This window comes from Podarcis melisellensis, assembly GCF_964234715.1.
Source record: "Podarcis melisellensis genome assembly, chromosome: 16".
In the NCBI taxonomy this organism is placed as follows: Eukaryota; Metazoa; Chordata; class Lepidosauria; order Squamata; family Lacertidae; genus Podarcis; species Podarcis melisellensis.
Window position 1 is genome coordinate 13440354 of NC_138533.1, and position 27907 is coordinate 13468260.

Here is a 27907-nt window from a genome sequence, read left to right on the forward strand (position 1 = left end):
AAAGGAAGTTGAGCAATTAGCTCTCACACCTGGCTTGGACACAGTACCTAAGAATAGTCTTGTAACAGGGAGAAGGATCCATTTCGTACAAGAGCAGTGGGGGACGGGGGATGGGGTGGAGAGAACCTTTCCTGCTCCAGGGCCGCTTTGTCTTCGGGGCAACTTTCCGAGGGCCACATCCCAGGGCCTGGTGAAGCCGGAAGCAAAAGTGGGTGGGGAAATGAATGGATTTTTTGCCCTTGTGCAGTAGGATAGTTTCAACACGTGTTTTTTTCACCCCCCATAAATTTTTGTTCATTTTCAGACAATTTAACCAATTCCATTCAATTTCAATCCAGTACCTGAAGTCTCATCCTTATTTCCATGATGCTTCTAATTCAAATCATTTATCTCCTGTCATAAATGGAATATTTCTCTAAAACATATACCCTGCATTGGATTCCTTTATCATTCTCATGCATTCACTTACCGTATTTTTCGCCCCATAGGACGCACCGGCCCATAGGACACACCTAGTTTTTTGGGGGGAAATAAAGGGGGGAAATTATTTTCCCCCAGGTGCTCTGCACTAATCCTGAAGCTTGCGGTGTGCGGAGCTCAGCGCGCCCCAAGCTTCTGGCTGCCGGCAAGGTCTCCACTTGCCTTGGGATAGCCACGCGACTTCACGCGGCTATCCCACGGCTAGCGGAGCGCTGCGCTAATCCCGAAGCTAATCCTGACCCCTCTCGCTCTCCAGGCTTCAGCGAAAGCCTGCATTTGCCCCATAGGACGCACACACATTTCCCCTTCATTTTTGGAGGGGAAAAAGTTCATCCTATAGGGCGAAAAATTTCAAGGCCTGCCTACCATTTCATTTGGCTATAATATTTTCTCAGATCCTCGGGGGTCCCTTCCAACTCTGCGATTCTTTGATTCTAGGTCCAGTCGAGGTGGGTGGAGTCAGTCGAGGACCCGGAGGCTGAAAAGTCTGCCCCTGGCTTTTCAGGGATTTGCAGCCACACACGGATCCAGCAAGTCTTCCCCTGAAAAGATGTTCTGCTTCCGCACCCTGGAATGGATCATGCTGAGAACTGCTATCTCGAGGAGCGACACAGAAATTGTTGTTCCCCTTCTTCTTCCTTAACTTCCAGAGACAATGCTTTGCATACCTAACACTTTCCCTGCAAGGCTTAATTTTTGATGGGGTGCGATTTTGTTTGGTCTCCATGCATCTGTGTCATGGCAAAAGAGGTTACATATTATGCTTGCTTACTTGCAGAGGGTCTTCTTATGCGGGTTTCTTCTTACTGGAAAGAGGGGGGGGGGGGCCGGGGAAAGGAAAGGGAGGTGGGGAAACAAGATGGGCAGATATATGTTGTCATTCCTCCAATAGAGGTAAATCGGTCGGGATCAATAATTCAACACATTCCAAACAGGTTGGTTTGTCCCAGGAGTAATCCGTCTTAATAGTCGCTCGTGGAGATGATAAGTGGTGAATAATTTAGCGCGCACACACGCACACCCAAACACACGCGCGCCGGCACAGGCGCTTCCCCGCTGTAATTAAAGCGTGTGAAACTTCGTTTGTTATACAAAATTATTGCTGAATAATTCAGATCCTCAGTAATTACTAAACGGCGGAGGAATTCGCCAGCAGAAAGGTGCCCCTTCGGAGGCTGAGTCGAGGAGGGATTTGCAACACAGCCAATTACCTCTGAACCGCGCGCATGATTTAAACCCACCGTGACCTGGGGATTTTCAGACATCTCCAATCTGATTTTTTTTTTAAAGCTTTCATCTATTTATCTTAAACTAATGATTCCTAATATTGTCCTAGGCACTGTCTAAATTAAATACAGGCAGAGCTATCCCGGCATAATTTACACCGGGGAGGAGGGGGGCAGTAAATTACGCTGGTGTAAACTGCTCCTGCTCCCAACCCCGTTTAGGAGTGTGGCTGACCCAAGCCTAGCAGACCTGCTATGATCTCACCATCGTCGTTTCACCAGAAGGAGTGGTGAGGGTTTCCTCAGCTATGTCTAAAACCTTCCAAGCGATCTGAGGATACAGGGCAAGGATGAAATCAAGATGCCGGCAAATTCTTTCTTTTTTTTTGTAGTATAATTTTTTTTATTAAATTATTCAACCGTTTTCACAATAATCTTCACCTCAAATAGTGACATTGTTTCGTAAATTGACTTCCCACCCCCACTCCTACTTAAACCTTTATATTTGTATCTATTACCAAAAGCTTTTCTATTACAGTTATAATATCATTTTCCTTCTGTTGCTCTTATCTCAAATCCTGCCCGCAGTTTCATTTGACTGTAGTATTAAAAAAAAAAAAAAATCCACAAAAGGCCTTCATTTGAAACACTGCCTCCTCCTCAGTGTTGCCCCTTGCAGAACTCAGAAGGGAGGAAGAGAAGGATGGGGGACAAACCTAGACTTGGTTGCCTCTTCCTGTCACTGAGTCTGGCTCCACCTCTCTCACTGGCCTTCCTTTCATCCGCCCTGCCAGTTCCAAAGGTCGCCAGCCCTGACTGCCCCATAGGGCTCATGTCAGGATGTCCACATCCTCATTTCCCACCATCACTTCCCCATTATTTACACCCTGGCAACTGTCCCCGGCTTTCAAAGTTCCCGGCAAGTCGCTGGCATGACAAGTCCTTTGCTTCCTCTCTCCTGCTGAGGAAAGGAGGAGAAGAGCACACATTTCTTGTTTTTCTATCCACCTTCCTTATCTTATAAGAACATTCGTTTGCTTCTCACAGGCAGTCGGGTCAACAACAGCATCGCCCTCACAAGACACAGCCTGGCTCTGCATCACAACCATGGGCAATTGTGTGAATATGGTGAGTCCTGCGTCTCAGTTGCTGCCCTTCTTCTTCTTCTTCTTCTTCTTCTTCTTCTTCTTCTTCTTCTTCTTCTTCTTCTTCTTCTGTGATCACTCGTAGCCAAGTAAGATTGTCTTCCATAAACACGGTTTTAAGAGTGAGTCCATAAGTGACTGTGGAGGCCAATTCTGGATCCACACATCCTTCCACAGTGGGGACATAGGTTTCCGGGCAGGAGCTGATCATGGTGAGGGTTTGCCAAGTGCGCCTTCCTCATAGCACGTTTCTCCCTTGCGTCCTGAGCATCTTCAAAGTCAATGACACCTTTGGTAAGGGCTGTTCTCCAACTGGAGCGCTCGCAGGGCAGTGTGTGTTTCCCTGTTGTTGCTCTTATGGAAGTCTAGACTCTAGAACCATTCCCCTTCAAATAGGGGGTCCACTGATAAGACCATTAAATGGGACTGAGTCCGATTTCATTTTTTAAAAAAATAATATTTATTACTTTCCCAACAATTTAAACACTACAAAAGAAAAAAAAAGTTAAACAAAACAATACAGTACAATACAAAAACACAAAAACTACATAACACTAACACTAAGACATTAAACTAACAAAACAAAAACAATTTAAGACACATCAAACAATTTCAATATCTTATCTTTCATTCACTTGTTTCAACGACCTCCTCGCACCTCCCTTTTGGTATTCCACTTCAATTAATTGTTTCAGCAATTCCTTTCCATCTTCCTCTGTTTTCTGTCCTGTAATTATCTTAACATATTCTAACCTTATTTTTCCCTTTAATACACTGATGATCTATTTGTACTTAGTTCCTTATAACATTTCTACTAAAGCCATATAACTTCATTCCAACATTTTCCTAACATTCCTTAATTTTACAGTATTTCTGTAAATAGTCTTTAAACTTTTTCCAGTCTTCTTCCACCGACTCTTCTCCCAGGTCTCGGATTCTGCCAGTCATTTCCGCCAGTTCCATATAGTCCATCAACTTCATCTGCCATTCTTGGGACTGAGTCTGATTTCAGTCACTTCAAAAATGTGGCCCTCTTGTTTCTGTTGTGTCTGGAGTCCTAGACGTCCAACCTTAAGCCCTGCACTGACAGTACCATTTCAGGGTCTTCCTACTAATGCTGAGCTGAAAGGTTCTAAAGAAAAAAAAGAAAAGTTTTTAGGCTTGAATTTGGGGTGGATGAGAGGTCATCAGCAAAAGAGAGGCTGAAACAGCCTTCCTATTTGTGCCAGGGGGTAATGGTATTCTGGGACAGGGCGGGGAACTTTTCCCCCAGCTTGAGGGTCTTTCTGGGCAACCTTCCTGGCAGTGGCTGGAGATGAAAGAGAAAGAGGGCAGGGAAAATGGTAATTCCCACCTCAGTAAAGTAGGTTAGGTTCAACATGCACCTCCACAACCCTCTCTATCCTGCGTAGAAGGAAAGCAAGCGGTGTCCTCAGAGTTAAGGACACATTCAACTGACAGATAAAGGATCCAATGAAATCAGGCCCCAGTTAGCTGCCTCTGCCAATCAGAAGAGGCAGCACCATGCTGGAGAGAGTGGGGCCAGGGACTCAGGGTTGCTGTTGCATCGGTCTGTCTCAAGGGACAATGGAGGGGCAAAGTCAAACCACTGGAGAATCACAGCAGCTGCTGTGGCTGCAGGTGTAACTCGTAACAGCTGCCTCCTGTGTTGTTTTTGCTGCGTTAGAAAACCTCTCAGGGGTGCAAGTCTGCATTAACGTCCTGGGCTGCCCAAATGACAAGACGAGCCCCCTCTTTCCTTGCTGATGTGGTCCAAGGGAAAGCAGAGCAATATGTTGGACACCAGCTTGGCTGCAGGAGTTGCCAGAAGGAGGCAGACTCCATGTTTGTGTAGGGCTTGCTCCTTAGCCTATTCTTCCCCCAAAGATGACCCACAAGGCAGCAGGCACAGATTTATATTCACGGTTTACTCTCCCGAATGAACGTAGCCACAAGGCAGCAGAGGTTTAGCTACGGAGTTTTCCTTCTCCTTGATTGACAGGTTGACAAGCCCCTCTGCCCCTCACTTCCCTCTCCACAGCATTAGCCACCTTCAGTGCAAAGCAGACTCAGTATAAAGCAGATATATTTGTTCAAGATTGTAGTATATTGGGTGATTTAGTGCTTTTAAATTGGGTTTTAAGAGGATCTTTTACGTGCCATGAGAGAGAAAGATGGAAGGAGGAAAAACGTCTGGCTGAGCCCCCACCCCCCACCCCCTGCTCTGGAAATAACAATATTTATATAAACTAACAAGAAAGCCAGAGAAAGAGACTGAGCAATCAATCCATAAGCACTGAAATATCAATATAGAAAATGACCCTGTTATACGACATCGTTCAAGGCAGCAAACTGCATCGCTCTTGACGACACCCTCCTTAATTTCTGCAGCTAAATTTGCAAGTAAAGCCACTTTGGGTACAACGGCTGGGCTGCTCTGGCAGGGTTCGGGTTTTCGTCTCAAGGATCGCAGAACTGTAGCTTTGGGAGGGAGCCCAAGGGTCATCTAGCCCAACCCCTGGAAAGTCTTTGACACACTGCATAATCCGCTTGCGAAATTTGTTGTTATAAGGTATGCTATTCATAGACTCAGAACCATAGAATCATAAGAGTTGGGAGGGACTCTGAGTGTCATCTAGTCCAACCCCGTGTGATGCAGGAATATCTAGCTGTCCCTTATGGGAATCGAACCTGTGACCTTGTTGTTATCAGCACCAGGCTTAGTCTAACCAACGGAGCTATAGCAGTCATCAGCCTATAGGGGAAAAGGAGATTTGCTAGACAAATTCTCAGAGAATAAGTCTATCCATGTTTTCTAAGTACAAGATAGGAACATAGGGAGATGCCTTACATGGAGTCAGACTATTGGTCCAGCTACCTCAGTACTATAGGGACGCGGGTGGCGCTGTGGGTTAGACCAAAGAGCCTAGGGCTTGCTGATCAGAAGGTTGGCGGTTCGAATCCCCGCTATGGGGTGAGCTCCCGTTGCTCGGTCCCTGCTCCTGCCAACCCAGCAGTTCGAAAGCATGTCAAAGTGCAAGTAGATAAATAGGTACCACTCCGGCGGGAAGGTAAACGGTGTTTCCGTGCGCTGCTCTGGTTCGCCAGAAGCGGCTTAGTCATGCTGGCCAGCTGTACGCCGGCTCCCTCGGCCAAGAAAGTGAGATGAGCGCCACAACCCCAGAGTCGGTCACAACTGGACCTAATGGTCAGGGGTCCCTTTACCTTTACCTCAGTGCTGCCTTCACTGACTGGCAGCAGCTCTCCAGGGTTTCAAACCTAGAGTGTCTTCCAGCCCTACCTGGAGTTGCCACTGCGGACTGAACAGAGACCTTCTGCATGCAAAGCAGCTGCTCTGCCACTGAGCGATGGCCTTCCTCTCTCTTCCTCCATCTTCAGAGGAAGTTTACCTCCAATTACCGGCGGGGGAGGCCTGTTGCTCGTGGGCTTCCCTGTGGGGGCACCTGACTGGTGGCTGTGCAAAACAGCACACAGGAATAGTGTTGATCTTTGGTCTGGAACGAGCCAGGCTCACTTGCTGGTCTAATTGCTCCAGGGCTGTTTCTGAGTCTTTATTACAACGCGGCTCCTTGCTTTATGCTGTGCTCTGTATTTCACTGATTTTATTGAGTTTGCAATTTAGCCATTGTACTGTCTTTTAACGATTCCACCCTTTGAAATCCTTTGGAAGCCAGCTTGAAATCTTTTCAAAAATGAAAAGATGGGAGTTTGCAATGTTTCAAATGAATAAAATCAGAGGGAAGGAAGGAAGGAAGGCGTAGGAATTGGGGGTGCAAAGGAAGAAAGAGGAAGAGCGCTTCCTGGCAACCTGTTTATTGACCATTCATCCTGATTTATTTGCCCGGGAGATTAGATGACGTCGCAGCATTTGCCTGTGGGGAAGTTATGCAACATCGTCGTATCATCACACAATCACTATGCCACACCTTCCCAATGAATTTCCTTATTGCAAGGAGTCTGGTCTTTGGGGAAAGTGGATTTGTTCAGAGCCAAATCCACTTTAACTTTGGCAATCTGCCAGTATGTGACAGAAGCCTCATCTCTATCACAGCAGTACCTCGGGTTACAGATGCTTCAGGTTACAGACTCTGCTAACCCAGAAATAGTACCTTGGGTTAAGAACTTTGCTTCAGGATGAGAACAGAAATCGTGCTCCGGTGGCACGGCGGCAGCAGGAGGCCCCATTAGCTAAAGTTGTACCTCAGGTTAAGAACAGTTTCAGGTTAAGAACAGACCTCCAGAACGAATTAAGTTCTTCTTTTTTAAAAAAAGAATATTTATTAAAGTTTTCAATAATAATACAATAAAAAGAATAAAGAATAAAGAAAAAAATAACAAAAATACAAAAATATAAAAATATTTAAAAAACACATAAGGTTTCCATTACTTATTTTTCATTAACTTATTTCCCAGACCTCCTCATACCTCCCTTTTTTGTATTCCAATTCAAATTGTTAGTTCAGCAAATCCTTATCAATAAATTTTAACCTATTTCTAAACCATTTTTTTCCATGTTCTCTTAAAGCATTACAGCTGGAAACCACTTAATTTCTATCCGACATCATTCTAACATTCATTAATTTTGCAATATTTCTGTAAATAGTCTTTAAATTTCTTCCAATCTTCTTCCGCCGACTCTTCTCCCTGGTCTCGGATTCTGCCAGTCATTTCTGCCAATCCCATATAGTCCATCATCTTCATCTGCCATTCTTCCAGAGTGGGTAGATCCTGTGTCTTCCAGTACTTTGCAATGAGTATTCTTGCTGCTGTTGTAGCATATATAAAGAAAGTTCTGTCCTTCTTTGAGACCAATTGGCCGACCATGCCCAGGAGAAAGGCCTCTGGCAGAACGAATTAAGTTCTTAACCCGAGGTACCACTGTATAGAGTGTAAGCACGGTTATACTATTTAAAGAAGAATCATGGGAACTGTAGTTCGTAAAGGGTGGTGAGAGTCCTGAGGAGACCCCACCCACATTCCCCTCACAGGACTACAGCATGCAGAGTTCCCTGGGTAGAGGGAGCAATTGTTGCCCCACTCCTGGAATTTTCACTCTGTGGGGGGAACCAATGGGCTCGTAACAACTCTCAGCAGGCATAAGAAAATGTGCTGCTTTCAGCTGAGCAGTCGATCTGTCAATCACTCCCTAGTTTTACATATGCACTCATAGGGTCTGAACTGGCAGTCATACCGGACAGCTCACAATCATAGAATTCACAAGGGTTAACTAGTTCAACTTTCTGTAATGCAAGAACCACAGATAAATAAAAAATTATTGTTATTGTTATTAAATAATTTATTATTTATACCCCGCCATCTGGCTGGGTTTCCCCAGCCACTCTTGGCAGCTCCCAACAGAATATTAAAACATGATAAAACATTAAACATTAAAAACTTCCCTAAACAGGGCTGCCTTCAGGTGTCTTCTAAAAGTCAAATAGTTGTTTATTTCCTTGACATCTGATGAAAGGGCATTCCACAGGGCAGGTGCCACTACCGAGAAGGCCCTCTGCCTAGTTCCCTGTAACCTCACTTCTCGCAGTGAGGGAACCGCCAGAAGGCCCTCAGAGCTGGGCCCTTGCAGATGGCCATCCAACCTCTTCTTTAAAAACCCCAACCATCTGAGGGAGTCCATTTCACCGTTGAACAGCTCTTACCCTCAGAAAGTTCTTCCCGATGTTTAGTCAGAATCTACTTTCTTGGAATTTGAATCCGTTGATTCAGATCCTACCCTCTGGAGTAGCAGAAAACAAGCTTGCCCCCATCTTCCATGTGACAGCCTTTTAGCTATTTGAAGGTGGCTATTGTACCACCTCTCAGTCTTCTCTTCTCCAGGCTAAATATACCCGACTCCCTCAACCATTCCTCATAAGGCTTGGCTTCCAGACCCTTCCGCCCTCCTCTGCACACACTCTAGCTTGTCAATGTTTTCTTAAACTGCGGTGTCCAGAACTGGACGCAGTACTTGATGAAGGTGTTGGCTGTGCAGCAGCTGTGGGGAAAAAAGCGAATTCCATGCAAGGGATCATTAGGAAAGAAATTGAAAATTAAGCTGCCAATATCACAATGCCTTTGTACAAATCTATGGTGACGCCACACATGGAATACTCTGTACAGGTCGAAAAGTATGCTGTGGAGATGGGGGCAAGGTTCAGAAAAGAGCGAGATAAATAATGAAGGGGTTGGATGAAGGCAAGTTACAACATATTGGGCTTTTTAGCACAGAAGAAAGGGCAAGCTGGAGGGGAGAACACAAGAGGTGTGGGAAGAGAGCACAGACAAGATGTTTTCTTCCTTTTTTGCAGCACGAGAATTCAGGAACATCCTCGAAAGCTGGAAGCTTCCTAGAATTGTAGACATTACATAGTATCATAGACGTTGGACCATCTAGTCCAACCCCCTGCAATGCCAGAATATGCAGTTATCCCGTACGGGGCTCAAACCTGTTATCAGCACCACGCTCTAACCAACTGAGCTATCCAAGACAGACCAAAGAAAATACTACTTCACACAGTGAATAGTTCAAGTATGAAATCTGCTCCCATAAGAGGCAGCAATAGCCATGAACTTGGGTGGCTGAGGGTTAGATAAAACCCATGGAGTGTTCAGCTATCAACTCATCATGATGGCCATGCGCTCTGTCCTGTGTCGAAGGCAATATGTCTCTGAATGCCAGTTTCTGAGAATCACCAATGGGGAGAGCTGATGTTGCACTCAGGGCTTCTCATCTGCATCTGGCGGGGGAAGAAAATCTTGCACTTGTATGTTGGAAGGAAGGAAGGAAGGAAGGAAGGAAGGAAGGAGGGAGGGAGGGAGGGAGGGAGGGAGGGAGGGAGGGAGGGAGGGAAAGAAAAGGAAGGGATGAAGGGAGGAAGGACAGAGGGAGGGAGGGAGGGAGGGAGGGAGGGAGGGAGGGAGGGAGGGAGGGAGGGAGGGAGGGAAAGAGAGAGAGAGAGAGAGACAGACAGACAGAGACAGACAGAGACAGAGACAGAGACAGAGACAGAGACAGAGACAGAGACAGAGACTTAGGCTAGATTTAACCAAAGTCTGGTTGAGGAAGAGTAGGATGAGACCAGCTAGGCATCTCATTCCAATTCAACCCTGCAATCTTATCTGAATCTCAGGAGACCCAGTGAAAAATTGTTCCATCTTCGTTCACACTAGGAAGGAGATCCCAAGGGTGCAGGAAGGAAGATTATTATATTTATAAAATAGCCACTCTTCACACGCTGAGGCGATTGGGGGGGAATATAAATGAAACCATTTTCATTCAGCAACCAGTATGCAGACCTAAATCAGCGCTTAATTTCTACAAATTAGAAATAACAGGCCTTCAGTTTGTCTGGAAACCTCCAGTCTCTGATCACCAGAGTCTCTTTAGAGAGGAAAACTGTGTATTAGCAATGAGGGAAAAAATGCATTCTGCTTTGTTCAGCTCTGACTTAATAGGGTTGAGCACTTTCTAAAGCATACTATTTAAAAAAAGAAAGAAGCACAAAGGCTAAGGCTGCAAGCCTGTAGCCACTAATCTCAAAAGACATGTGTAATTTGCACTGTAAGAGAATGATCTAGCGCAAGGGTTTCCAAACTCCCCCCGCCCCGCAACCACTTGAAAATTACCGAGGGTCTTAGAGGACCACTTAATGGTTTATCTGCCCATTGTAGCAATTGTAATGGACTGTGCTGGGTGATTTATAATAGTATTTTATTGCTCCTTTTAGGCTATAGTCAACTAATGTTTACTCAGAGTAGACCCACTGAAATTAATAACTATGGTTAATGTAGATCTATTAATTTCCAATGGGTCTACTCCAAGTAAAGGTTTAGTTAACTATAACTATTTTTTGTTTTGCATTTCAGTGTGGATTCAAACTGTAAAACAATAAAGTACAAGAAGTGGAAGAAGCAATGAAAATGCAATTAAAAATCAATATTAATATTTAATTTGATAGGTGTGCTATCTCACATCTACTACCACAAATTCACAGACTGAGGCTGGACTTATACAGATATTTTTTTTTAAAAAAAAACTGTTATGAAAAAACCACTATGGAAAAATATAGCTCCCAGTGCAATTTACCATTGACTTTGGATCGCTGCTCTACAGCGCCATCTGGTGTCACATTTTTATAACACATTTATAATGTTATAATTGACCTGTGTAGCAGAGTCCACTGTGCGAATGAATCTCTTGTTGGTTTATTTGGGAATCCCTAATCAAGGAGTGTTTTAGTTTGAATCTTGTCTCTGCCAAGCACCCAGTAGGTAGCCTTGGTCAAACCTCAGTTCTCCCCCTCACCACATCTGTCATATGAGGAAAGTAACAGCGGCCTACCATGTGCTCCATGTCAATTTCATGTCTTATAAATTAAGTCAACCCTGTTCCATTTCTGCATTTGTTAGATTTTTTTTTAAAAAAATGCATGAAAATTAGTATTACAAAATATGTATTTACTAGGGGTGTGCAAGGGCCTAAGATTTGCCTTGAATCTGTGTTTTTAAATAATAATAAAACCCAATCTATTTCTGAGGCACTCCGTTTTCTCCTTAATCTGTGATTTAAGTTCCGAATCACTCTCTATATAATATAGAATATAGAATATAATATAAGTTCTATGTTCCTCACTCGTTCTTATGGCAGATCTAAAAATATCTATGCTTTCTTTCTTTTGGTATAAGCAGATAAAATTTGCAGGTACAGGAGCTCCACTCCCCAGTGGATTACTCCTGCCAAATTGCAGGCAAATAGGTTCAGGAGCCTTGAAGTAGATGAGGTTAAAAAGGGAATGTCATATTTTTCTGTGTATAACATGCCCCCATGTATAAGATGGCCCCTATTTTGGGGGACTCCAAATTCAGAAAATGGAGGAAGATTGCCCAGAGTTGTTGAGCTCTTTTGAGCAGATTGCCAAAAATAGCTCACCCGCCAGACCAACGCTGCCAATCACACGCATCACCGAAGCCGCCAATCACCCGCCCAATTGGTGCAGCGGCAGCCAATCGACAGCAGCCCTTGTCGCAGCCACCAATCACCCGCCCAATCGCCGTTGACAATCTCCTGCTCGCGGCTGCAACCAATCGCCCGTCCCCCCTCTGCACTATCCATGTATAAGACGACCCCCAAGTTTTAACATTATTTTATAATTAAAAAAACCATTGTGTTATACATGGAAAACTATGGTAACTCTTCCCAATAATCCAAGTTAGGGCAGTGACTTTCTTAGGTCAACTAAAACTCCAAAATCCATTGCCCAGCTCAGCTTTCAAGGTGAAGCTGTCTTTTTTTTTTTTTTTAATTCTCTGTTTATTAAATTTTTTACACAATCATACAATCATCTACAAACCGCAGCAGAACATACAATAGGGGGTCAAAAAAGCAAAGAAGAAAGAAAAAAAAAGAACAAAAAAAAAAGATAAAAATGAAAATAAAAAAGAGAAAAGGCACAAGAAAAACAGAAAAAGAAAGAGGAAAGAAGAAAAACAAAACCAAAAAAGAATAATAAAACATCGTTCCGTACACTGTGACTTCCATCCTTCCCGGTTTGGGTTGTACAATCCTTATAGTTTACTCGCTGATTACATTATCATTACCAATGTTCAAACATTACAGGTTTTAAATTCCATCCACTGAGATTTTCAACATTCCATAAGTCACTTCAACATAGCCCAGAAATTTACTCCAGTCATTTTTTAATTTAGTATTATTTTGAGATCTAATTCTTTGTGTCAACCTCGCTAGTTCTATATATTGGAATAGTTTCGTCTGCCATTCTTTAACTGTGGGGGTGTTAGATGTTTTCCAATTCTGCGCCAACGCGATCCTGGCCGCCGCCGTGGCGTATTGGAAGAAGTTTTCATCTTCTCTTTTAATCTCTTCTCCTACCATTCCTAAAAGAAACGCTTCCGGTATCTTAGGGAAGTTGTATTTTAAAATTTTCTTTAGTTCCTCATAAATTTGGTCCCAGAATCCTCTCACCACCTCACAGGTCCACCACATATGAAAGAAGTTCCCCACCTTGTTTTTACATCTCCAGCATGTGCTATCACCGGTTTTATACATCTTCCCCAGACTTGCCGGGGTGATGTACCATCGGTACATCATCTTCTCTAGATTTTCTCGGAGAGTAGCACATGCCGAGAACTTCATACCCTTTTTCCATAGTTTCTGCCATTTCTCCTGTTCCAAATTATGTCCCAGATCTCTGGCCCATTTAACCATGACCCCCTTAACTGCCTCATCTCTGGTTTCCCAGCTTAACAATTGTTTATACATTTTAGAGAGGAGTTTGCTATTAGATTCCAATATTTCTACCTGATATTTCGATTTTTTTTCACTCATCCCTGTTTTTTTATGCTCGAGCCACAACGCATTAATCTGATGATATTGAAGCCAGCTGTTTAGTTTTCCTTTTAACTCCTCATAGGGTCTGATTTTCCATCCACCCTCCAGTTTGACTAGGAGATCCTCATACGTCCATCTCTCCCCCTCTTGGTTTGTTTTTTTGAGCGTTATAATATCGATTGGGGAGATCCACCAAGGCGTACCGCTTTCAATTACTTTTTTATTTCTGTTCCAGGCTTCTAGTAGAGGGCCTCTGATAATATGATTTGAGAAGCTTTTGTGGGCTTTACCTTTATCTTGCCATAAATAAGCGTGCCAGCCAAACCTGGCATCAAACCCTTCAAGGTCCAGTAGGTCTGGGTTTTTTAAAGTCGCCCAGTCTTTTATCCAACAGAGGCAGGCAGCATCGTAATAGAGCCTTAAATCTGGGACTGCGAAGCCCCCCCTCTCTCTCGCATCCGTCAGCAGTTTGAATTTAATTCTGGCCCTTTTCCCCTGCCATATGAATTTCGTCAGAATTTTTTGCCAGGTCTTAAAACATGATGTTCCTCTTATTATAGGGATATTCTGGAATAAAAACAGTAGTTTTGGTAAGATACTCATTTTGATCGCAGCCATCCTTCCTGACCAAGACAGTTTTAGCCTATTCCAAATGTCCAGATCTCTCTTAATTTCTTGCCAGACCTTGGTGTAATTATCTTTTAATAAGTTTATATTCTTTGGCGATATCCATATTCCCAGATACTTAACTTTTTTTACTACTTTAATGCCGATCATTTGCTCCAACTGGATCTTTGCCACTTCATCTAAATTCTTCACTAGAATTTTAGTTTTCCCCTTGTTTAATTTGAACCCCGCCAATTTGCCAAATTCTTCTAAGATCTTTACAGTATTACTAACGCTGTTCATTGGTTCCTCTAAAGTTAACACCACGTCATCGGCATATGCCTTTAGCTTGTACTCTTTCTCTCCGACTTTTATCCCCTTTATTCTTGATGACTCCCTTATTTTATTTGCCAATATCTCTAGAACCATAATAAAGAGAAGGGGGGATAACGGGCAGCCTTGTCTTGTGCCTTTCGCTATTGTAAAAGGGCTGGAGAGGCTATCATTTATAATCAGCCTTGCCCTTTGCCCTGAGTACCGTATTTTTCGCACCATAGGACGCACCGGACAATAGGACGCACCTTGTTTTAGAGGGGGGAGAACAAGGGGAAAAAATTCTTCTGCTCTCTGCCCAGCGCCCCTTCAGCGAAGCGGCAGGAGGCTCTGCGCAGAGAGTGGGAGAATTTTCCCCCTTTTGTTTTCCCGTTCTAAAACAAGGTGCCGTTTAAGGTGCGTTCAGGCGGCTACCTTGGAAGCCTGGAGAGCGAGAGGGGTCGGTGCGCACCGACCCCTCTCGCTCTCCAGGCTTCAGGTTCCTTTCGACCTGCTCTTTGGGGCTGGCGGGGGAAGCCCACCACCAGCCCCAAAGAGCAGGTCAGGGAGCAGCGGCCATAGGCGCGCGTCACCTCTCCAGCCGGGAGAGGGTCGCGGGGGGCTGCTTTAGCCCCGTGCGTGCTCTCCCGGCTGGAGAGGTGACGCGCGCCTATGGAGGCTCCTGCCATAGGCGCGCGTCACCTCTCCAGCCGGGAGAGGGTCGCGGGGGGCTGCGCGCGTCACCTCTCCAGCCAGGAGAGGGTCGCGGGGGCTGCTTTAGCCCCGTGCGTGCTCTCCCGGCTGGAGAGGTGACGCGCGCCTATGGAGGCTCCTGCCATAGGCGCGGATCACTTCTCCAGCTGGGAGAGGGTCGCGGGGGGCTGCTTTAGCCCCGTGCGTGCTCTCCCGGCTGGAGAGGTGACGCGCGCCTATGGAGGCTCCTGCCATAGGCGTGCGTCACCTCTCCAGCCAGGAGAGGGTCGCGGGGGGCTGCTTTAGCCCCGTGCGTGCTCTCCCGGCTGGAGAGGTGACGCGCGCCTATGGCAGGAGCCTCCATAGCCGAGCGTCACCTCTCCAGCCGGGAGAGCACGCGCGGGGCTAAAGCAGCCCCCCGCAACCGTCTCCCGGCTGGAGACGCGGGGCTGGGGCGGGGGAAGCCCGAGCTTCCCCCTCCCCCAGAACGGGACCCAGAGCCATGCCGAAGCTGCGCGCAGCTTTGGCATCGCTCTGGGAGCTTTCGGGGCTGGGGGAGGAGGAAGCCCTCCGCCAGCCTCCAAACCAGGTCGGGAGACAGCGGGAGGGCGCGCTGCGCCTCCCAGCTGTCCCCGGAGCTTGCGGGGCAGGCAGCGGGGAGAAGCGCTCTTCTCCCCGCGGCCCGCCTGCAGATCAGGTCCGGGGACAGAGGGAGGACGCGCTGCGCCTCCCAGCTGTCCCCGGAGCTTGCGGGGCAGGCAGCGGGGAGAAGCGCTCTTCTCCCCGTCGCCCGCCTGCAGATCAGGTCCGGGGACAGAGGGAGGACGCGCTGCGCCTCCCAGCTGTCCCCGGAGCTTGCGGGGCAGGCGGCGGGGAGAAGCGCTCTTCTCCCCGCGGCCCGCCTGCAGATCAGGTCCGGGGACAGAGGGAGGACGCGCTGCGCCTCCCAGCTGTCCCCGGAGCTTGCGGGGCAGGCAGCGGGGAGAAGCGCTCTTCTCCCCGTCGCCCGCCTGCAGATCAGGTCCGGGGACAGAGGGAGGACGCGCTGCGCCTCCCAGCTGTCCCCGGAGCTTGCGGGGCAGGCAGCGGGGAGAAGCGCTCTTCTCCCCGTCGCCCGCCTGCAGATCAGGTCCGGGGACAGAGGGAGGACGCGCTGCGCCTCCCAGCTGTCCCCGGAGCTTGCGGGGCTGGCGGCCGGGAGAAGCACGCGTCTCCCCGCCGTCAGCCTCCAAACCACATCGGAAGACAGCGGGATGGTGGTGTTCCGCCTCCCCGCTGTCCCCCGACCTTGTGGGACTGGCGCTGCGGCTCTCCTGAAGCCTGGAGAGTGAGAGTGGTCCGTGCGCACCGACCCCTCTCGCTCTCCAGCTTCAGCGAAAGCCTGTATTCGCACCATAGGACGCACACACATTTCCCCTTCATTTTTGGAGGGGAAAAAGTGCGTCCTATGGTGCGAAAAATACGGTATATTGCCTTTATCCCTTCTAAAAAGGGGCCCTCTATTCCTACTGTTTTTATACACCGTAACAAAAAGTTCCAAGAAACATTATCGAATGCTTTCTCAGCATCAATAAAAATTAATGCTGCCGGGATATCTATCTTCATATCCAGATATTCGATAATATTCACTAAGTGTCTGACGTTATCTTTTAACTGCCTATTCGGTAAAAAACCCACTTGGTCTTTATGGATGGCTCTCATTAAGTACTTCTTAAGCCTGCTCGCCATAATATCTGCAAAGATCTTATAATCATTGTTGAGCAGGGAAATTGGTCTATAGTTTCTTATATCCGTTTTCTCTGTTTCTGTTTTTGGTATTAACGTAATATGTGCCTCCCTCCATGAATCTGGAATCCTTCCTCCCTGGAGGATGTTGTTAATAACCTCGCTGAGCACTGGGGCTATATGATCTCCTAATATTTTATAATATTTGGCAGTTAATCCATCGGGGCCGGGTGCCTTCCCGTTTTTCATTCTCTTAATGGCTTCCCTCACCTCTTCTACTGTAATACTTTTATTTAGGTGTTTTTTTTCCTCATCCGTTACATGGATCCCTCCACACTCTGCCAGGTATTTTTCTATTTCTACTTCTTCCTCTTCTCCCTTCTCATACAACTTTCCGTAAAATTGGGTAAACCTTCTTTCTATTTCGGTTGTTTCTTCCACTATCTTATCCTCTACTATAAGTTTATTTATCACGTTTTGCTTTTTCCTCCTCCTTAGTTGCCATGCCAGCAACTTCCCAGATTTGTTCGCTGATTCGAAATATTTCTGCTTCATGAATTTAATTTTCCACTCTACCTCTTGATTTAGTAGTGCGGAATATTGTGCCTGCAGCATACTGGAGGTTTGTTTAAGTCTATCATCTCCTGGTCTTATTGCTAATTTTTTTTCACAATCTTTTAGTTGGGTAAGGATCTCTTCTTTCTTTTGGTTTCTCAGTTTTCTCCTGTGGCTATTTTGTTGTATCAGGAGGCCTCTTAGGACTGCTTTACCGGCATCCCAGACTACGTCAGGGGGCGTACCCTTATTCCAGTTTAAATCAAAATAATTCTTGAGGGTGGCTTTGGCTTTATCTATCACCTCCTCGATTTCTAAGAGGTACTCATTCATCCTCCACCTGTACGGACCTGATGTTTCCTTTTTTATTTCCAAAGCTATTGGGCAGTGATCTGATAAGGTTCTGGGTTGTATTTCACATTCCCTTACTTTTGTCAAAATTGTTCTTGAGACCCAAATCTGGTCTATTCTGCCCCAGCTCTGGTGGGGTTCTGAGAAATGAGTAAATTGCCTTGTTACAGGGTTTTTGTGCCTCCATATATCAATTAAATCAAAATTCTCCACCAAATTACTAAAGGATTTTGGCAGCTTCCCTTGATTCACTTTACCCTTCTTTACATTTCTATCCCATTCCGGTGCTGGGACCCCGTTGAGATCCCCAAGTAAGATTAATTTATGGTCTTCCAATTCTAGTAGTATTTGTTCCAACTTCTCAAAAAATTCAGCTTTATTTGTGTTGGGGGCATAAACCGTTACCACGTTGAGTTTCTCTCCCTGACAGTTAAGTTGAATTCCTACTATTCTCCCCTCATCGTCTTTACAGATTAGTACCGGGTCCCACTTTTCTTTAACATATATCACTACTCCCCTTTTCTTATTTATACCCGAGTTGACAAATTCTACCCCTAACTTCTTATTTACTAGGATATGTCTATGTTTTTTTGCTATGTGCGTCTCTTGGAAACAGATTACATCATAGTTCTTATTTTTTAAAGCTTTCTCAATTTTATTCCTTTTCAATTTTTCATTCAACCCATTCACATTCCAGGATAAGAGCTTCAGTGTAACGGCTATTGTTTAACTCTTAGGTGTATTAAGCACTCGGTTCAGTTTTACAAGTTTAAAATCTAGAGTCCTTGTTCCCTAGGACCTCCTCCTCTCCTGCCGCCTCTTCTCCCACCGCGGCATCACTCTCCTCATTTTCTTCCTCAGCGTCTCTTCCTTCCTTTCCCGGCCCCCTCCCCCTCCATCTCTCCTGTTTCTCATCCAGCTCCACCTCCATTGGCCTGTTCTCTATCCTGCCCAATTCCTTCTCATATCTTCTCAAAAATTTCTCAGCTTCTTGAGGATCCAGTAACCTAAACTTTTTATCTTTGTAGAAAAAGGTGATTCCTTCAGGGAATTCCCATCTATACTGTATGTCATTTCTTTTTAAGACCCCTTTTAAGGTGAAGCTGTCTTGAATGCTGCCTGCAGGATGCTGAAGAGCTCTACAATGATGATGGCGATGGTTTCAAGTAGAGCAGCATATTGGTTTTTTAAAAGTTAAATGAAGTATTCAACTTAAAACAACTACTATCCACTGCTCTGCTTTAGTAAAATAAATAAACAAATCCAGAACTCTTCAGTGCTCCACAGGCAGCATTCAAGGCAGCCTACTTCATGAAAGCCCCATGGACCTAGAGTAGAGAAACTCAGAGACATAGGGAAGCATAGAGAGACAGGGGGAAAGTGATATTGATATTGTGGGTTGACTTGGGAAGGGTAAAATTACACACACAGAGACACCAATTTGCCTTGTTCTCCAGCCCCAGTACTGCATTCTGCTATGAACTGCATCACAAAATCCAGACAAGTATGAAATCCAAAAAGTAATTTCATTCTGATCCACACATTTGTCCAAGAGATGCAAATCAGGCCAGCCCACATCAGAATTCACAAAATTTGGAATTCCTAAATTCAAATGCCCATTACTGTATTGTATTGTATTGTATTTGCGATGTGCAAATATTACTGACCTACTGTCGTCTTCTGCTTCCGTTGGTGTTTTTAAGCAACGTTCTAAAAATAAAAATGGATACGTGGATCAGTTTTTAAAACAGAAGTTTCATACACAGTAGTGCTTTGCAAGCAAGAAACACATGTTTATATTCCAGTTGTTATGAGATGCAAAAGAAAGGTGTGCTTTCATCCAGGGATGATAACAGAACTGCCAGACCCTGAACTTGGGAACACGGAGAGAAATACCTTTCCATTATCCAAAGATAACTACATTTCACTTCACACATCAACAGAACTATTCCTCTCCTCTTGGACACGCTTTTAAATAGCTGATCACTGTCTCCATCCGCTCTGCCAAAACTTCCCTCCCCTAATTGCATAGAGCCCCCGAGCACTACCAGACCCTGAAATATACCCCCTGACTCTTTTCCTCGCGCTTGAGCTGGTGGAACATCTTCCTGTCTCTTATTCACTGCAATCCCACCCCGGCAATAGCTCAAGGTACTCCAAATAATTGTCCTGCCCTGTGTTGCTAAATCTCTTAAAGCAACTAAACTGGTTGCCGGTTGTTTTCTGGGCCCAATTCAAGGTGCTTTCTTAGACATTTTAAGCCAAAGAAGGAAATGTTATTCCACACTGCATTGAGCTGCCTGTGCTCTAAAGCCAGAAGATGGGTGGTCCTGATGGTCCTTCCTCAGTTTGAGGAGTGTGGCACAGAGGCCGGGAAAGGGCCTTCTCAGTGGTGGCTCCTCATATTTGGAGCGCCCTCTCTGGCTTCATCTCTTTATACTTTCAGGTGGCCTATTAGGACAAACCTTTTCCAGCAGGGTGTTTTGAGGAAAAGAGACCCAACCGCTGCCTCTAGTAGCAGTAATAACCACCGTTGTTTGGTGACTTGTTGCTATGTATGTTTTAAAGCAGGCACCCCAACCTTCAGCCCTCCATTAGTTTTGGACTACAATTCCCATCATCCCTGACCACTTGTCCTGTTAGGGATCATGGGAGTTGTAGGCCAAAAACCTAGAGGGCCACAGATTGGAGATGCCTGTTTTAAAGGATTCTGCTGTTTTTATTTTATTTATCCCCCCCCCCCCCATTTGCCTGTTGCAAACTGCCCTTGGGTTGCGCAAAGGGCGTTAGTATGATCAAAAGAAAGAGTCTAAATGCTTAAAAGAAGATAAAGGTGGCAACAGCCTCTGAAACGATGAACCCAGTTCCTGCGTTAATGCAACTGGCATGTGCTGGACGTCTCTCTCTCTCCCACCCCCCAATGGAAAGTGTTTTCATGAGAACGCAAGTCCAGACAGGGCAAAATTGGCAGCCTTCCTAGGACAATCTCTGAGTTTGTTTGCATTGTGGAGTCACAGGGGAGACTGGTCCTGCCAGGCCATTGTTCTCGACTGTTAATTACCGTCAAAACAGAAATAATTTGTTTTGTTCCTGGAGAGTCTGGTGTGGATTCTGTGATTAGAGGAGGCCTTTCCTCCTGAAGCTGTGTGTCTTGTCGGCGTCCAAATGCACAACATAAGGAATTCACTTGCCAGAAGATGGGGGCAGCAATTTAGCTTAGAACTGGAAAATACCGGATCTGGGCCAACCCAGGGAATACCCAACCCAATCCTGTCAGCTTCCTCCTCTTCCTTGGTCTCTGTCTTGCCTTTGTACAAATGAGGAGGGAGGAGAATGGGGACCAAACGGAAATGAGTTGATTCTGCTGAGGGCTGGGCAGCCCATGAGGTGGACTGAAGCAGCCATCTTGGGTGTTGGAATCCCATGCTGCAGCTTCTGGTGAGATCTCACCGCCAGCCGCCGCCACACAACCACAGCGAGCAAGGCCTCGGCGGAGGGCACAGCCTCTCTCCACCTCACCTCAGGCAGCGAAATGGGACAGGCCACCCCTAGATTTGTCTGCCATTTACCCTGGTTCCACCTTCTGTCGGGCTTCCTGCCTTCTGTTCTATCAGTCCTAAAGGGAACCAGCCACCAACTGGTGTTTTCTCTTTTTTGGTGATTTACCTAGGTGGACCTAAGTTACACTGGGACCCTTTAGGAAAGTTCCTTGGTGTAGTGAAATGGGTCCATTTGAGGCCCAGGGAGGGCATGGCTGTACTGAGATTGTGCAGAGGTCTGATGCAAAGTCATAGGCCTGACAGAAGCTTTCAGGCTATCTATCAGGCCTGTTGCACTGACATCATTGCCAAAACTCAAGTTTCCATTTTCATAGAATGGTAGAGTTGGAAGGAATCCTGAGGGTCATCTGGTCCAAACGGGGAATCTCAGCTAAAGCATCCATTTTGTCAAAGGTTAGCCAGCTGACAGACTGCTTTGCCCACACTTTATATTTCCTGCTACTCGCTAGAGATGAAAATGGATTCAGTTTGCCTCCAAAAGGCAGGCTTCTCCTAATCTGGAGTTTCCAAAACAATCTGAGAACTGAAACACAGCCATCCCTTGAAATTTGTGCTTGCCTGAATTTTGCAATGTGGTTCACCGGCCAAAAAAAGGGGGAAAGAAACTGCATAGGCAGCCTATTGGTGAAAATAATGCATTGCATTAAGGAGAATTGCTTTGCAAACATGTATGTCAGGCAAGATTGCATACAGAAATGTGCACACCCAGAGAAGTTTGCACTTAGATGCTGATGGTTTCCACGGGGACTTAAACAAAACAAAACCTGCAAACTGGTGTGGAAATGTGGCTCATCCATCTTTGTTCCTCCTGGTCTTCTGATCCAGGGTTCACCCCCCCCCCTTCTGCAAGTTGAGCCAGTCTCCAAAACTTTGCTCCCCTCTTTCCCCAGGCCACCTAGTATGCAACAAACAGAACTCCCAGGCAATTTGCTTGTTTAAGAAAAGGCTAAGGTGGGAAATAAATTTCCATTAATTCAGAGCCGCTGCCTGACAGGAGAGGCATAAAGTTATCAAAGCAAATATGAAGGAGGGAGGCTCATTTACATGCTAGCTGAGTGTGTCCTTCAGTGATGACTTTTTGGACCAAATAGATCTACTGCTCCTTGAGATCTTCAAGCCACGTGTGTGTGTGTGTGTGTGTGTGTGCGCGCGCGCGTGCACACACACACACACACACACAACTATTTTCCTACACCTTTCCCCACAAAATGCTTCCCTATATCCAAGAGTGCCAGATCAGTCTTTCAAAGGCTTAGTTTGTGTAAGGGATGCAAACAGCTAACTCATATTTTTATTATTATTATTTTTTAAATTTCTATACTGCCCTATACTCAAAGGTCCCAGACCTTTATTTGACACCAGAAGAAGGAGCACTCCTGCCTGCCAATGTCCTCCCCCTCATTAGTCTCAGTATTGCCCTTTGTATATCCTGCAAGTGTACTGGGGGGAAAAGGGGACATCACATTTTCTATCACAAGAGAACGGCGGCCATTTTGGTTGTTGTGATCTAATGCGATTTTACGGCGTTAACCCCACTCCACCCTACCCTGCGAAAAAGCGTCTTTTTCAGGGCTGCAATTTTGTGTGGCGCCCCAAAGCACGTGTTTTGAGATGCCACGCCTGAAAAGGTGCTTTGGGTAGGGGGCACGGCAGAAAATCACACCAGGTCACGGCAACCAAAATGGCTGCCATGATGATGGAGTCCCAGATTTAGGCTCCAAAGTGTTGGAGGGTACGCCTTTGTAGAACTCAGCAGGGAGGAGGAAGGTGGGGATAATAACTAGAATTATTTGCCTCTGCCTGCCATTGGTTCTGGCTCCACCTGTCAGTGGCTCTGGCTCCTCTTCCTGTTGGGCTCCCTGCCTCCCGCCCCATGGGTCGCAATGGGGCACCATACATCACTGCACAAGGCTACAGTTAGTAAGGGCCCGACAGATATAAGAGGTGGTCTCAGCTGTAAAGCCCATCCTTCTCGGAATGGAAACAAAGAGAAGTTAAGTCAAAAGCTACGAGCAGAGAAAAATGTGGCCCTGCCTTTCAAGCCCAGGTAGCAGGCGTCCCTTCCCAAATGCAATTACTTTGGGTGAATATGACAAGCAAAAAATGGATGCCTAGCTTCCCATCAACAGCCAATAAATCCAGCTCAGTGTGGTTTATGGCTCTCCCTCCCTGATCCTCCAGACAGAAATTGACCTCGAATGTTTATGTTATCTTAAGTCTGGAGAAACAGGGAAGCGTTCGAAGTACGGGTCTGCAGGAAGAAACAAACTTCATTTGGCGGACCTCAAGAGGCCATCCCTGAGTTGTTCCCCAAGGCCAGCAGGGACCAGGTCCAGAACCGCTTTGCTTCAGCAAGGTGGCTCTCAAGGCCATTCTTTCCAAAAGCCAAAGGAAGCCACTTGGCTCAGGCAGCAGACCAGGCAGTGGAGGCTGGTTCAAATGGGACCAGCCATGGTTTTCCCTTGGCCAGCCGCCACCTGCCTGCTTCCTTTTTCCCCCAACCAGGCTCTTCTGGCCAGCTTCCTCCTCCTTAGACTCAATGATGCCTTTCTAGAACACGGCAGGAAGATGGAGGAAGAAGGGAATGGAATTGGAATGGTTCTGCCTCCCATTGGCTCGGCTCTACCTCCACTTAATTTTTGACACCCTGCCTCCCGCCCTGCCAATGGGCACCAGCCACCACTAAGATTTTGTTGGTTGCTTGGTTGCAATTCTATCTCATCTTATTTCTGCAGGAAGCTCCAGGTGGCGTACATGGTGTGTCCCATCCCCCTATCTCATTTAATCTCTACCAACCCAGACTCTGCAATCATCCTCTGAGGCCCTTCTTTGTGTGCCCCCTTTGCAAGAGGTCCGGAGGGTGGCAACATGAGAACAGGGCCTTTTCTGCAGTGGCTCCTCAGTTGTGGAATTCTCTCCCCAGGAGGTTCACCAGGCACCTTCATTATACACCTTTAGGCATCAGGCAAAATGTTCCTCTTCAAACAGGCCTTTGGCTGATTGACATGTCAAGACCTTGTGGGATGGGAGGAGGTTATTGGTTTGTTGCTGTCCTTAATTTTATTATGTATTTTGTGGGTTTTTTTATCTTGTATTTTTATGTTGTGAACTGCCCATAGATTTATAGATAAAAGGTGGTATACAAATAGAATAGAATAAAATAAAATGAAATAGCCCTGTGAGGTAGGTTAGGCGGAAAGGCAGTGACTGGCCCAAGGTCACGCAGGGAGCTTCATGGCCAAGTAGGGGTTTGAACCCTGGTCTTCTAGGCCCTAGTCCAACACTCTAACCACCACACCACACTGGAGGCAGATCTACACTCATGGTTTTTAACGTTCGCAATGCATTATTTTTAACGTTCATAATGCATTATTAAAATGTGACATCAGAGGTCTCTGCGGAGCAACCAGAAACCAGGTAGACAGTGTTTCAACTATAGACTCATTATACTTCTACGGACTTTCAAAGATTGACAGACATGTGTTCATTTGATTTCAAATATATTAGAGAATTTACAAGTGTACACAATTTGTTTTTGTTGTATATTATGCAATAAGAATTGCAGTGCTATCTAGTATGCTGGTCTTCGTGTTGCTTGTGTTGTTCGTTGGCTCTCAGGAGAGGCAGCAAAGGAACATAGGAAGCTGTCTTACACTGAGTCAAGCCGCTGGTCTGGGCACAGTATTGCCAACCCTAACTGGCAGCAGCTCCCTGGGGCTTCTGGTAGGCGTCTCCCCCCCCCCCCCGCCTAGAGACACCATTTGGGATTGAGCTTGGACTCTTCCATATGCAAAGCAGATGCTCCACCCCTGAGCATAGCTGTCAACTTACAGATTTGAAAATAAGGGACCAGCAGCCTTGAAAATAAGGGACCAGCAGCCAAAATAAGGGACCTGCAGCCTCACCTGTTCCAGGAATTCCAGTCTTCCTGTCCTCCTGCAGTCTGGTCAAACTCATGCTGGTAGCTTCGAGAACACTGTCCAACCAACTTTGTAACCAGAGGTTCAACTGAATAGAATCTGAATCACATGGCCTATGCAGCCTCAACTTAAGATGGCTCCCTGGCCTGGCTTTGCACTGCAAAGTTTGCAGCAGCACGTGCAACAAAATGGCGTCCAGCATTCAAAAAACCCCTCAGCTTGCATTAGCTAGCCACACACAAGCCATGCAAGCTCCACCCCCCAGTCATTCTTAGACTTCTTATTGGGTGAGCAACACAGCCAAGCAACACAGTTGGAGCCTCCCTCCTCCCTGGCCAGCAGGGAGGGAGGGAGAGGAGCTGCTTCCTTTGAAATTTAAGGGACGTCATTTAAGGGACATTTAAGGGACATTCATCAATAAGGGACAGCAGCGGTACATGGCGCTGGAATAAGGGACTGTCCCTTCAAATAAGCGACACTTGACAGCTATGCCCCTGAGCCAGCTACAGACCTTCCCCGTGCAACTGCTTCTGGTGACATCATCCATGCATTTGCATTTGGTTGAAATAGTTCTGCTTATTTTTTTTTTTTAAGGGTGCTCTCTAAACCTCTGTGTTGTGTCTCGCCCTTTTTTCAGGACAGGAGCCCAAGCCATGTCCTGGAATCTGCAGACTTTGCAGACGTGCTGGCCACCTTGACCGAGTATTATGCCTACGAAGACACCACACTCGCTGACAGCGTTCTCCCTGCACCCTGTTACAGCACATTTTGCTCCTCGGTCGGCGGCGTCATCCCGACGTTCCTGGTGGTAGCTGGCACTTTGGGCATCCTCGGCAGTCTCGCCCTTGCCATCGCCTTGGTCATGTGCTTCCGGCTCTGGGAGCAAACCGGGCTCATTCTCACAACGCTGTCAACTGCCCTCTTTGCCACCATCTTGCCGTTTTTCGCAGCCGGGATCAGCTGGGGCTGGACCTTTGGGGACGGGCTCTGCCAGGGGGTGCAGGCCATGAAGTATGGGTGCCAGTTTGCCCAGGGGCTCTTGGTGGCTGCCTCTGTGTGTCCAACGCCCAAGGCCGCCCTTCCTGGCTGCCTCTTGCCTCTCGTTCTCTGGGTCACAGGCTTCCTGCTTGCAATCCCTGTAGCCGTGATCCACGGCACGGGGAAAGACGGGGAAGCAATATGTGCCCTGAGACAGGCACCTGAGCTGCTCTGGTGGTCTCTCACTCACGTCATCTTCTGGATAGCTGTTTTCTACATCCTCCCAGTGGGGGTCGCTCTGGCCAAGGTGGCGCTGAAGTGGGAGAGGGCGGGGTGGCACCCGCCCGCGGTCGTCACTTGGCTCTTCTACCTTCTCTGGGCGCCGTATGGAGTGGCCCTGATCCTGGACAAGCTGCTGCAGATGAACTTGCTCACCCATACTTGCAGCTTGCAAGAGCATCTCAGCTACTTCCTGGGGCTATCCGAGGGGCTGGGGGTCCTGCACTGCATTCTGTGCCCCTTCTTAGTTCTAGGGATGGTGATCCGTCACCGAAGGGCTGCCCAATGAGGCAGGCAATAAATTCAGGAGGGGAGGGTGTCCAACTTCAATCAACAGAGCTTTAATCTACAGATCATTTTGTATCTGCTTCTGCCTCTGCAACAAAGCCTGGAGGGTGGCGGACTTCCTTAGAATTTTCTAGTAGCCAAGCTTGCTGAATAAATAAAGTTCTGCGGTCAGGCAATCCCAATTCTGCTTCCAGAAATGGTGGATTCTGCGACGTGAATTCTGCAAAAATGGGCTATTCCGCCTCTGAGGCCACATTGTAATTGCAGGGGTAATGAAGCATATGCCATATACCGCAAGTGTGTTATTCAGACACTCTTTCAGCCATTGACAGACCTACATTTTGGGAGCCCTGAAACTTTAAATGTTATGAGGACCACTTTGCAACCAGCAACAAGGTCTGGGTAACCACTGTTATTGTAAAATAAAACTAAAAAACTACTACATCTCTGATTTTGATTAAATTCGCTGTACTGGGCTATCTCACTGGTATGAATAAAAATTTCCTATGCCATGTAGTTTTCAAGTTGTGTGACTCAGTTTGGGTCTAGTAGACCCAACCTTTTCAAGCCACGTGGACCCACCTTGGATCAGGCTGTGGCCTACTAGTTGTCCTGGCCGATATCTGGTTTTCAGTATCGTGATATATCTGCAGCTAAATACCTTGATATACTGATATATCACAATATCTGGAATGTATCTTGGCTGCTTCTTCCTCCCCACCTTAGGGGAGGGAGGAGCAACCGAGATACATCACCAAACCCAAGCTCCCACTTCGTTAAAATTCCTCAGCAGGAAGCCTCCCCCCCCCCTCAGCTGAGTGAGCCCCCATACCGCTCCAGCTTGTGTGAGCCAGAGGGGGAGGGGCTTCCTCAAAGGCGCACACAAGGAAAGAGATGGAGCCCTGGAAGGCCCTCACCCAGAACCTTTCTCAGACTGTGTCTGTTTGCCTGCCTGCCATCCGCAGGCAATTTGAGCTGGCACGATGTATTGCCAGCTCAAAATGTCTGGAACCAGTATCGCGATCTGAGCACCATACTGTTTTCATTTATTTTCAATTATTTATTTATTTGATTTTTCAAAAATAAAGAAAAAAACGTACATTTTTTTAAAAAAAATCAAAATCCAAATATCCAGATTGCTCTGAATCTCCTCACCCCCCTCACTCCCTCATCGCATCCCTTCCATGGGTCCAAATAATAATATTTACAAACTGCATATCAATACTTGTCCAAATTTTTTTCCTTCCAAACTTTCCATTAGTGTGATTAAAATCCTGCTAATACAATGGTCTCATAAATAAACCATAAACTTTTCCCATTCATTTTTTTTAAAAAAAGTTCTTGTCTTCTTGATTTCTGAGCTTCCCGGTTAATTTTGCCATTTCGGCATAGTCCGTCAACTTGGTTTACCATTCTTCTTTAG

The 27907-nt window shown here is 46.4% G+C and overlaps 1 protein-coding gene across 2 annotated transcripts; it reads left to right on the forward strand.

The window, feature by feature from the left end:
* The first annotated feature begins 1373 nt into the window (after nt 1-1373).
* ACKR1 (atypical chemokine receptor 1 (Duffy blood group)) lies at nt 1374-26666 on the forward strand. Of its 2 annotated transcripts, XM_081891906.1 has the most exons (3): nt 1374-1415; nt 2754-2834; nt 25577-26666. In XM_081891906.1, exons 2-3 carry the CDS (start codon nt 2814-2816, stop codon nt 26483-26485), a joined length of 930 nt encoding a protein of 309 aa, XP_081748032.1. In that variant the 5' UTR covers nt 1374-1415; nt 2754-2813; the 3' UTR covers nt 26486-26666. The 2 variants fall into 2 exon arrangements, with proteins under 2 accessions (XP_081748032.1, XP_081748033.1); XM_081891907.1 differs by lacking the exons at nt 1374-1415; nt 2754-2834 and adding an exon at nt 20794-20897.
* The last annotated feature ends 1241 nt before the right edge of the window (nt 26667-27907 follow it).

Bases quoted from the DNA above. Each gene is read 5' to 3' on its own strand.
- ACKR1 (XM_081891906.1), top strand. From the start codon at position 2,814: ATGGGCAATTGTGTGAATATG. The intron at 2,835-25,576 runs GTGAGTCCTGCG...CCCTTTTTTCAG, and splicing joins TGGGCAATTGTGTGAATATG to GACAGGAGCCCAAGCCATGT.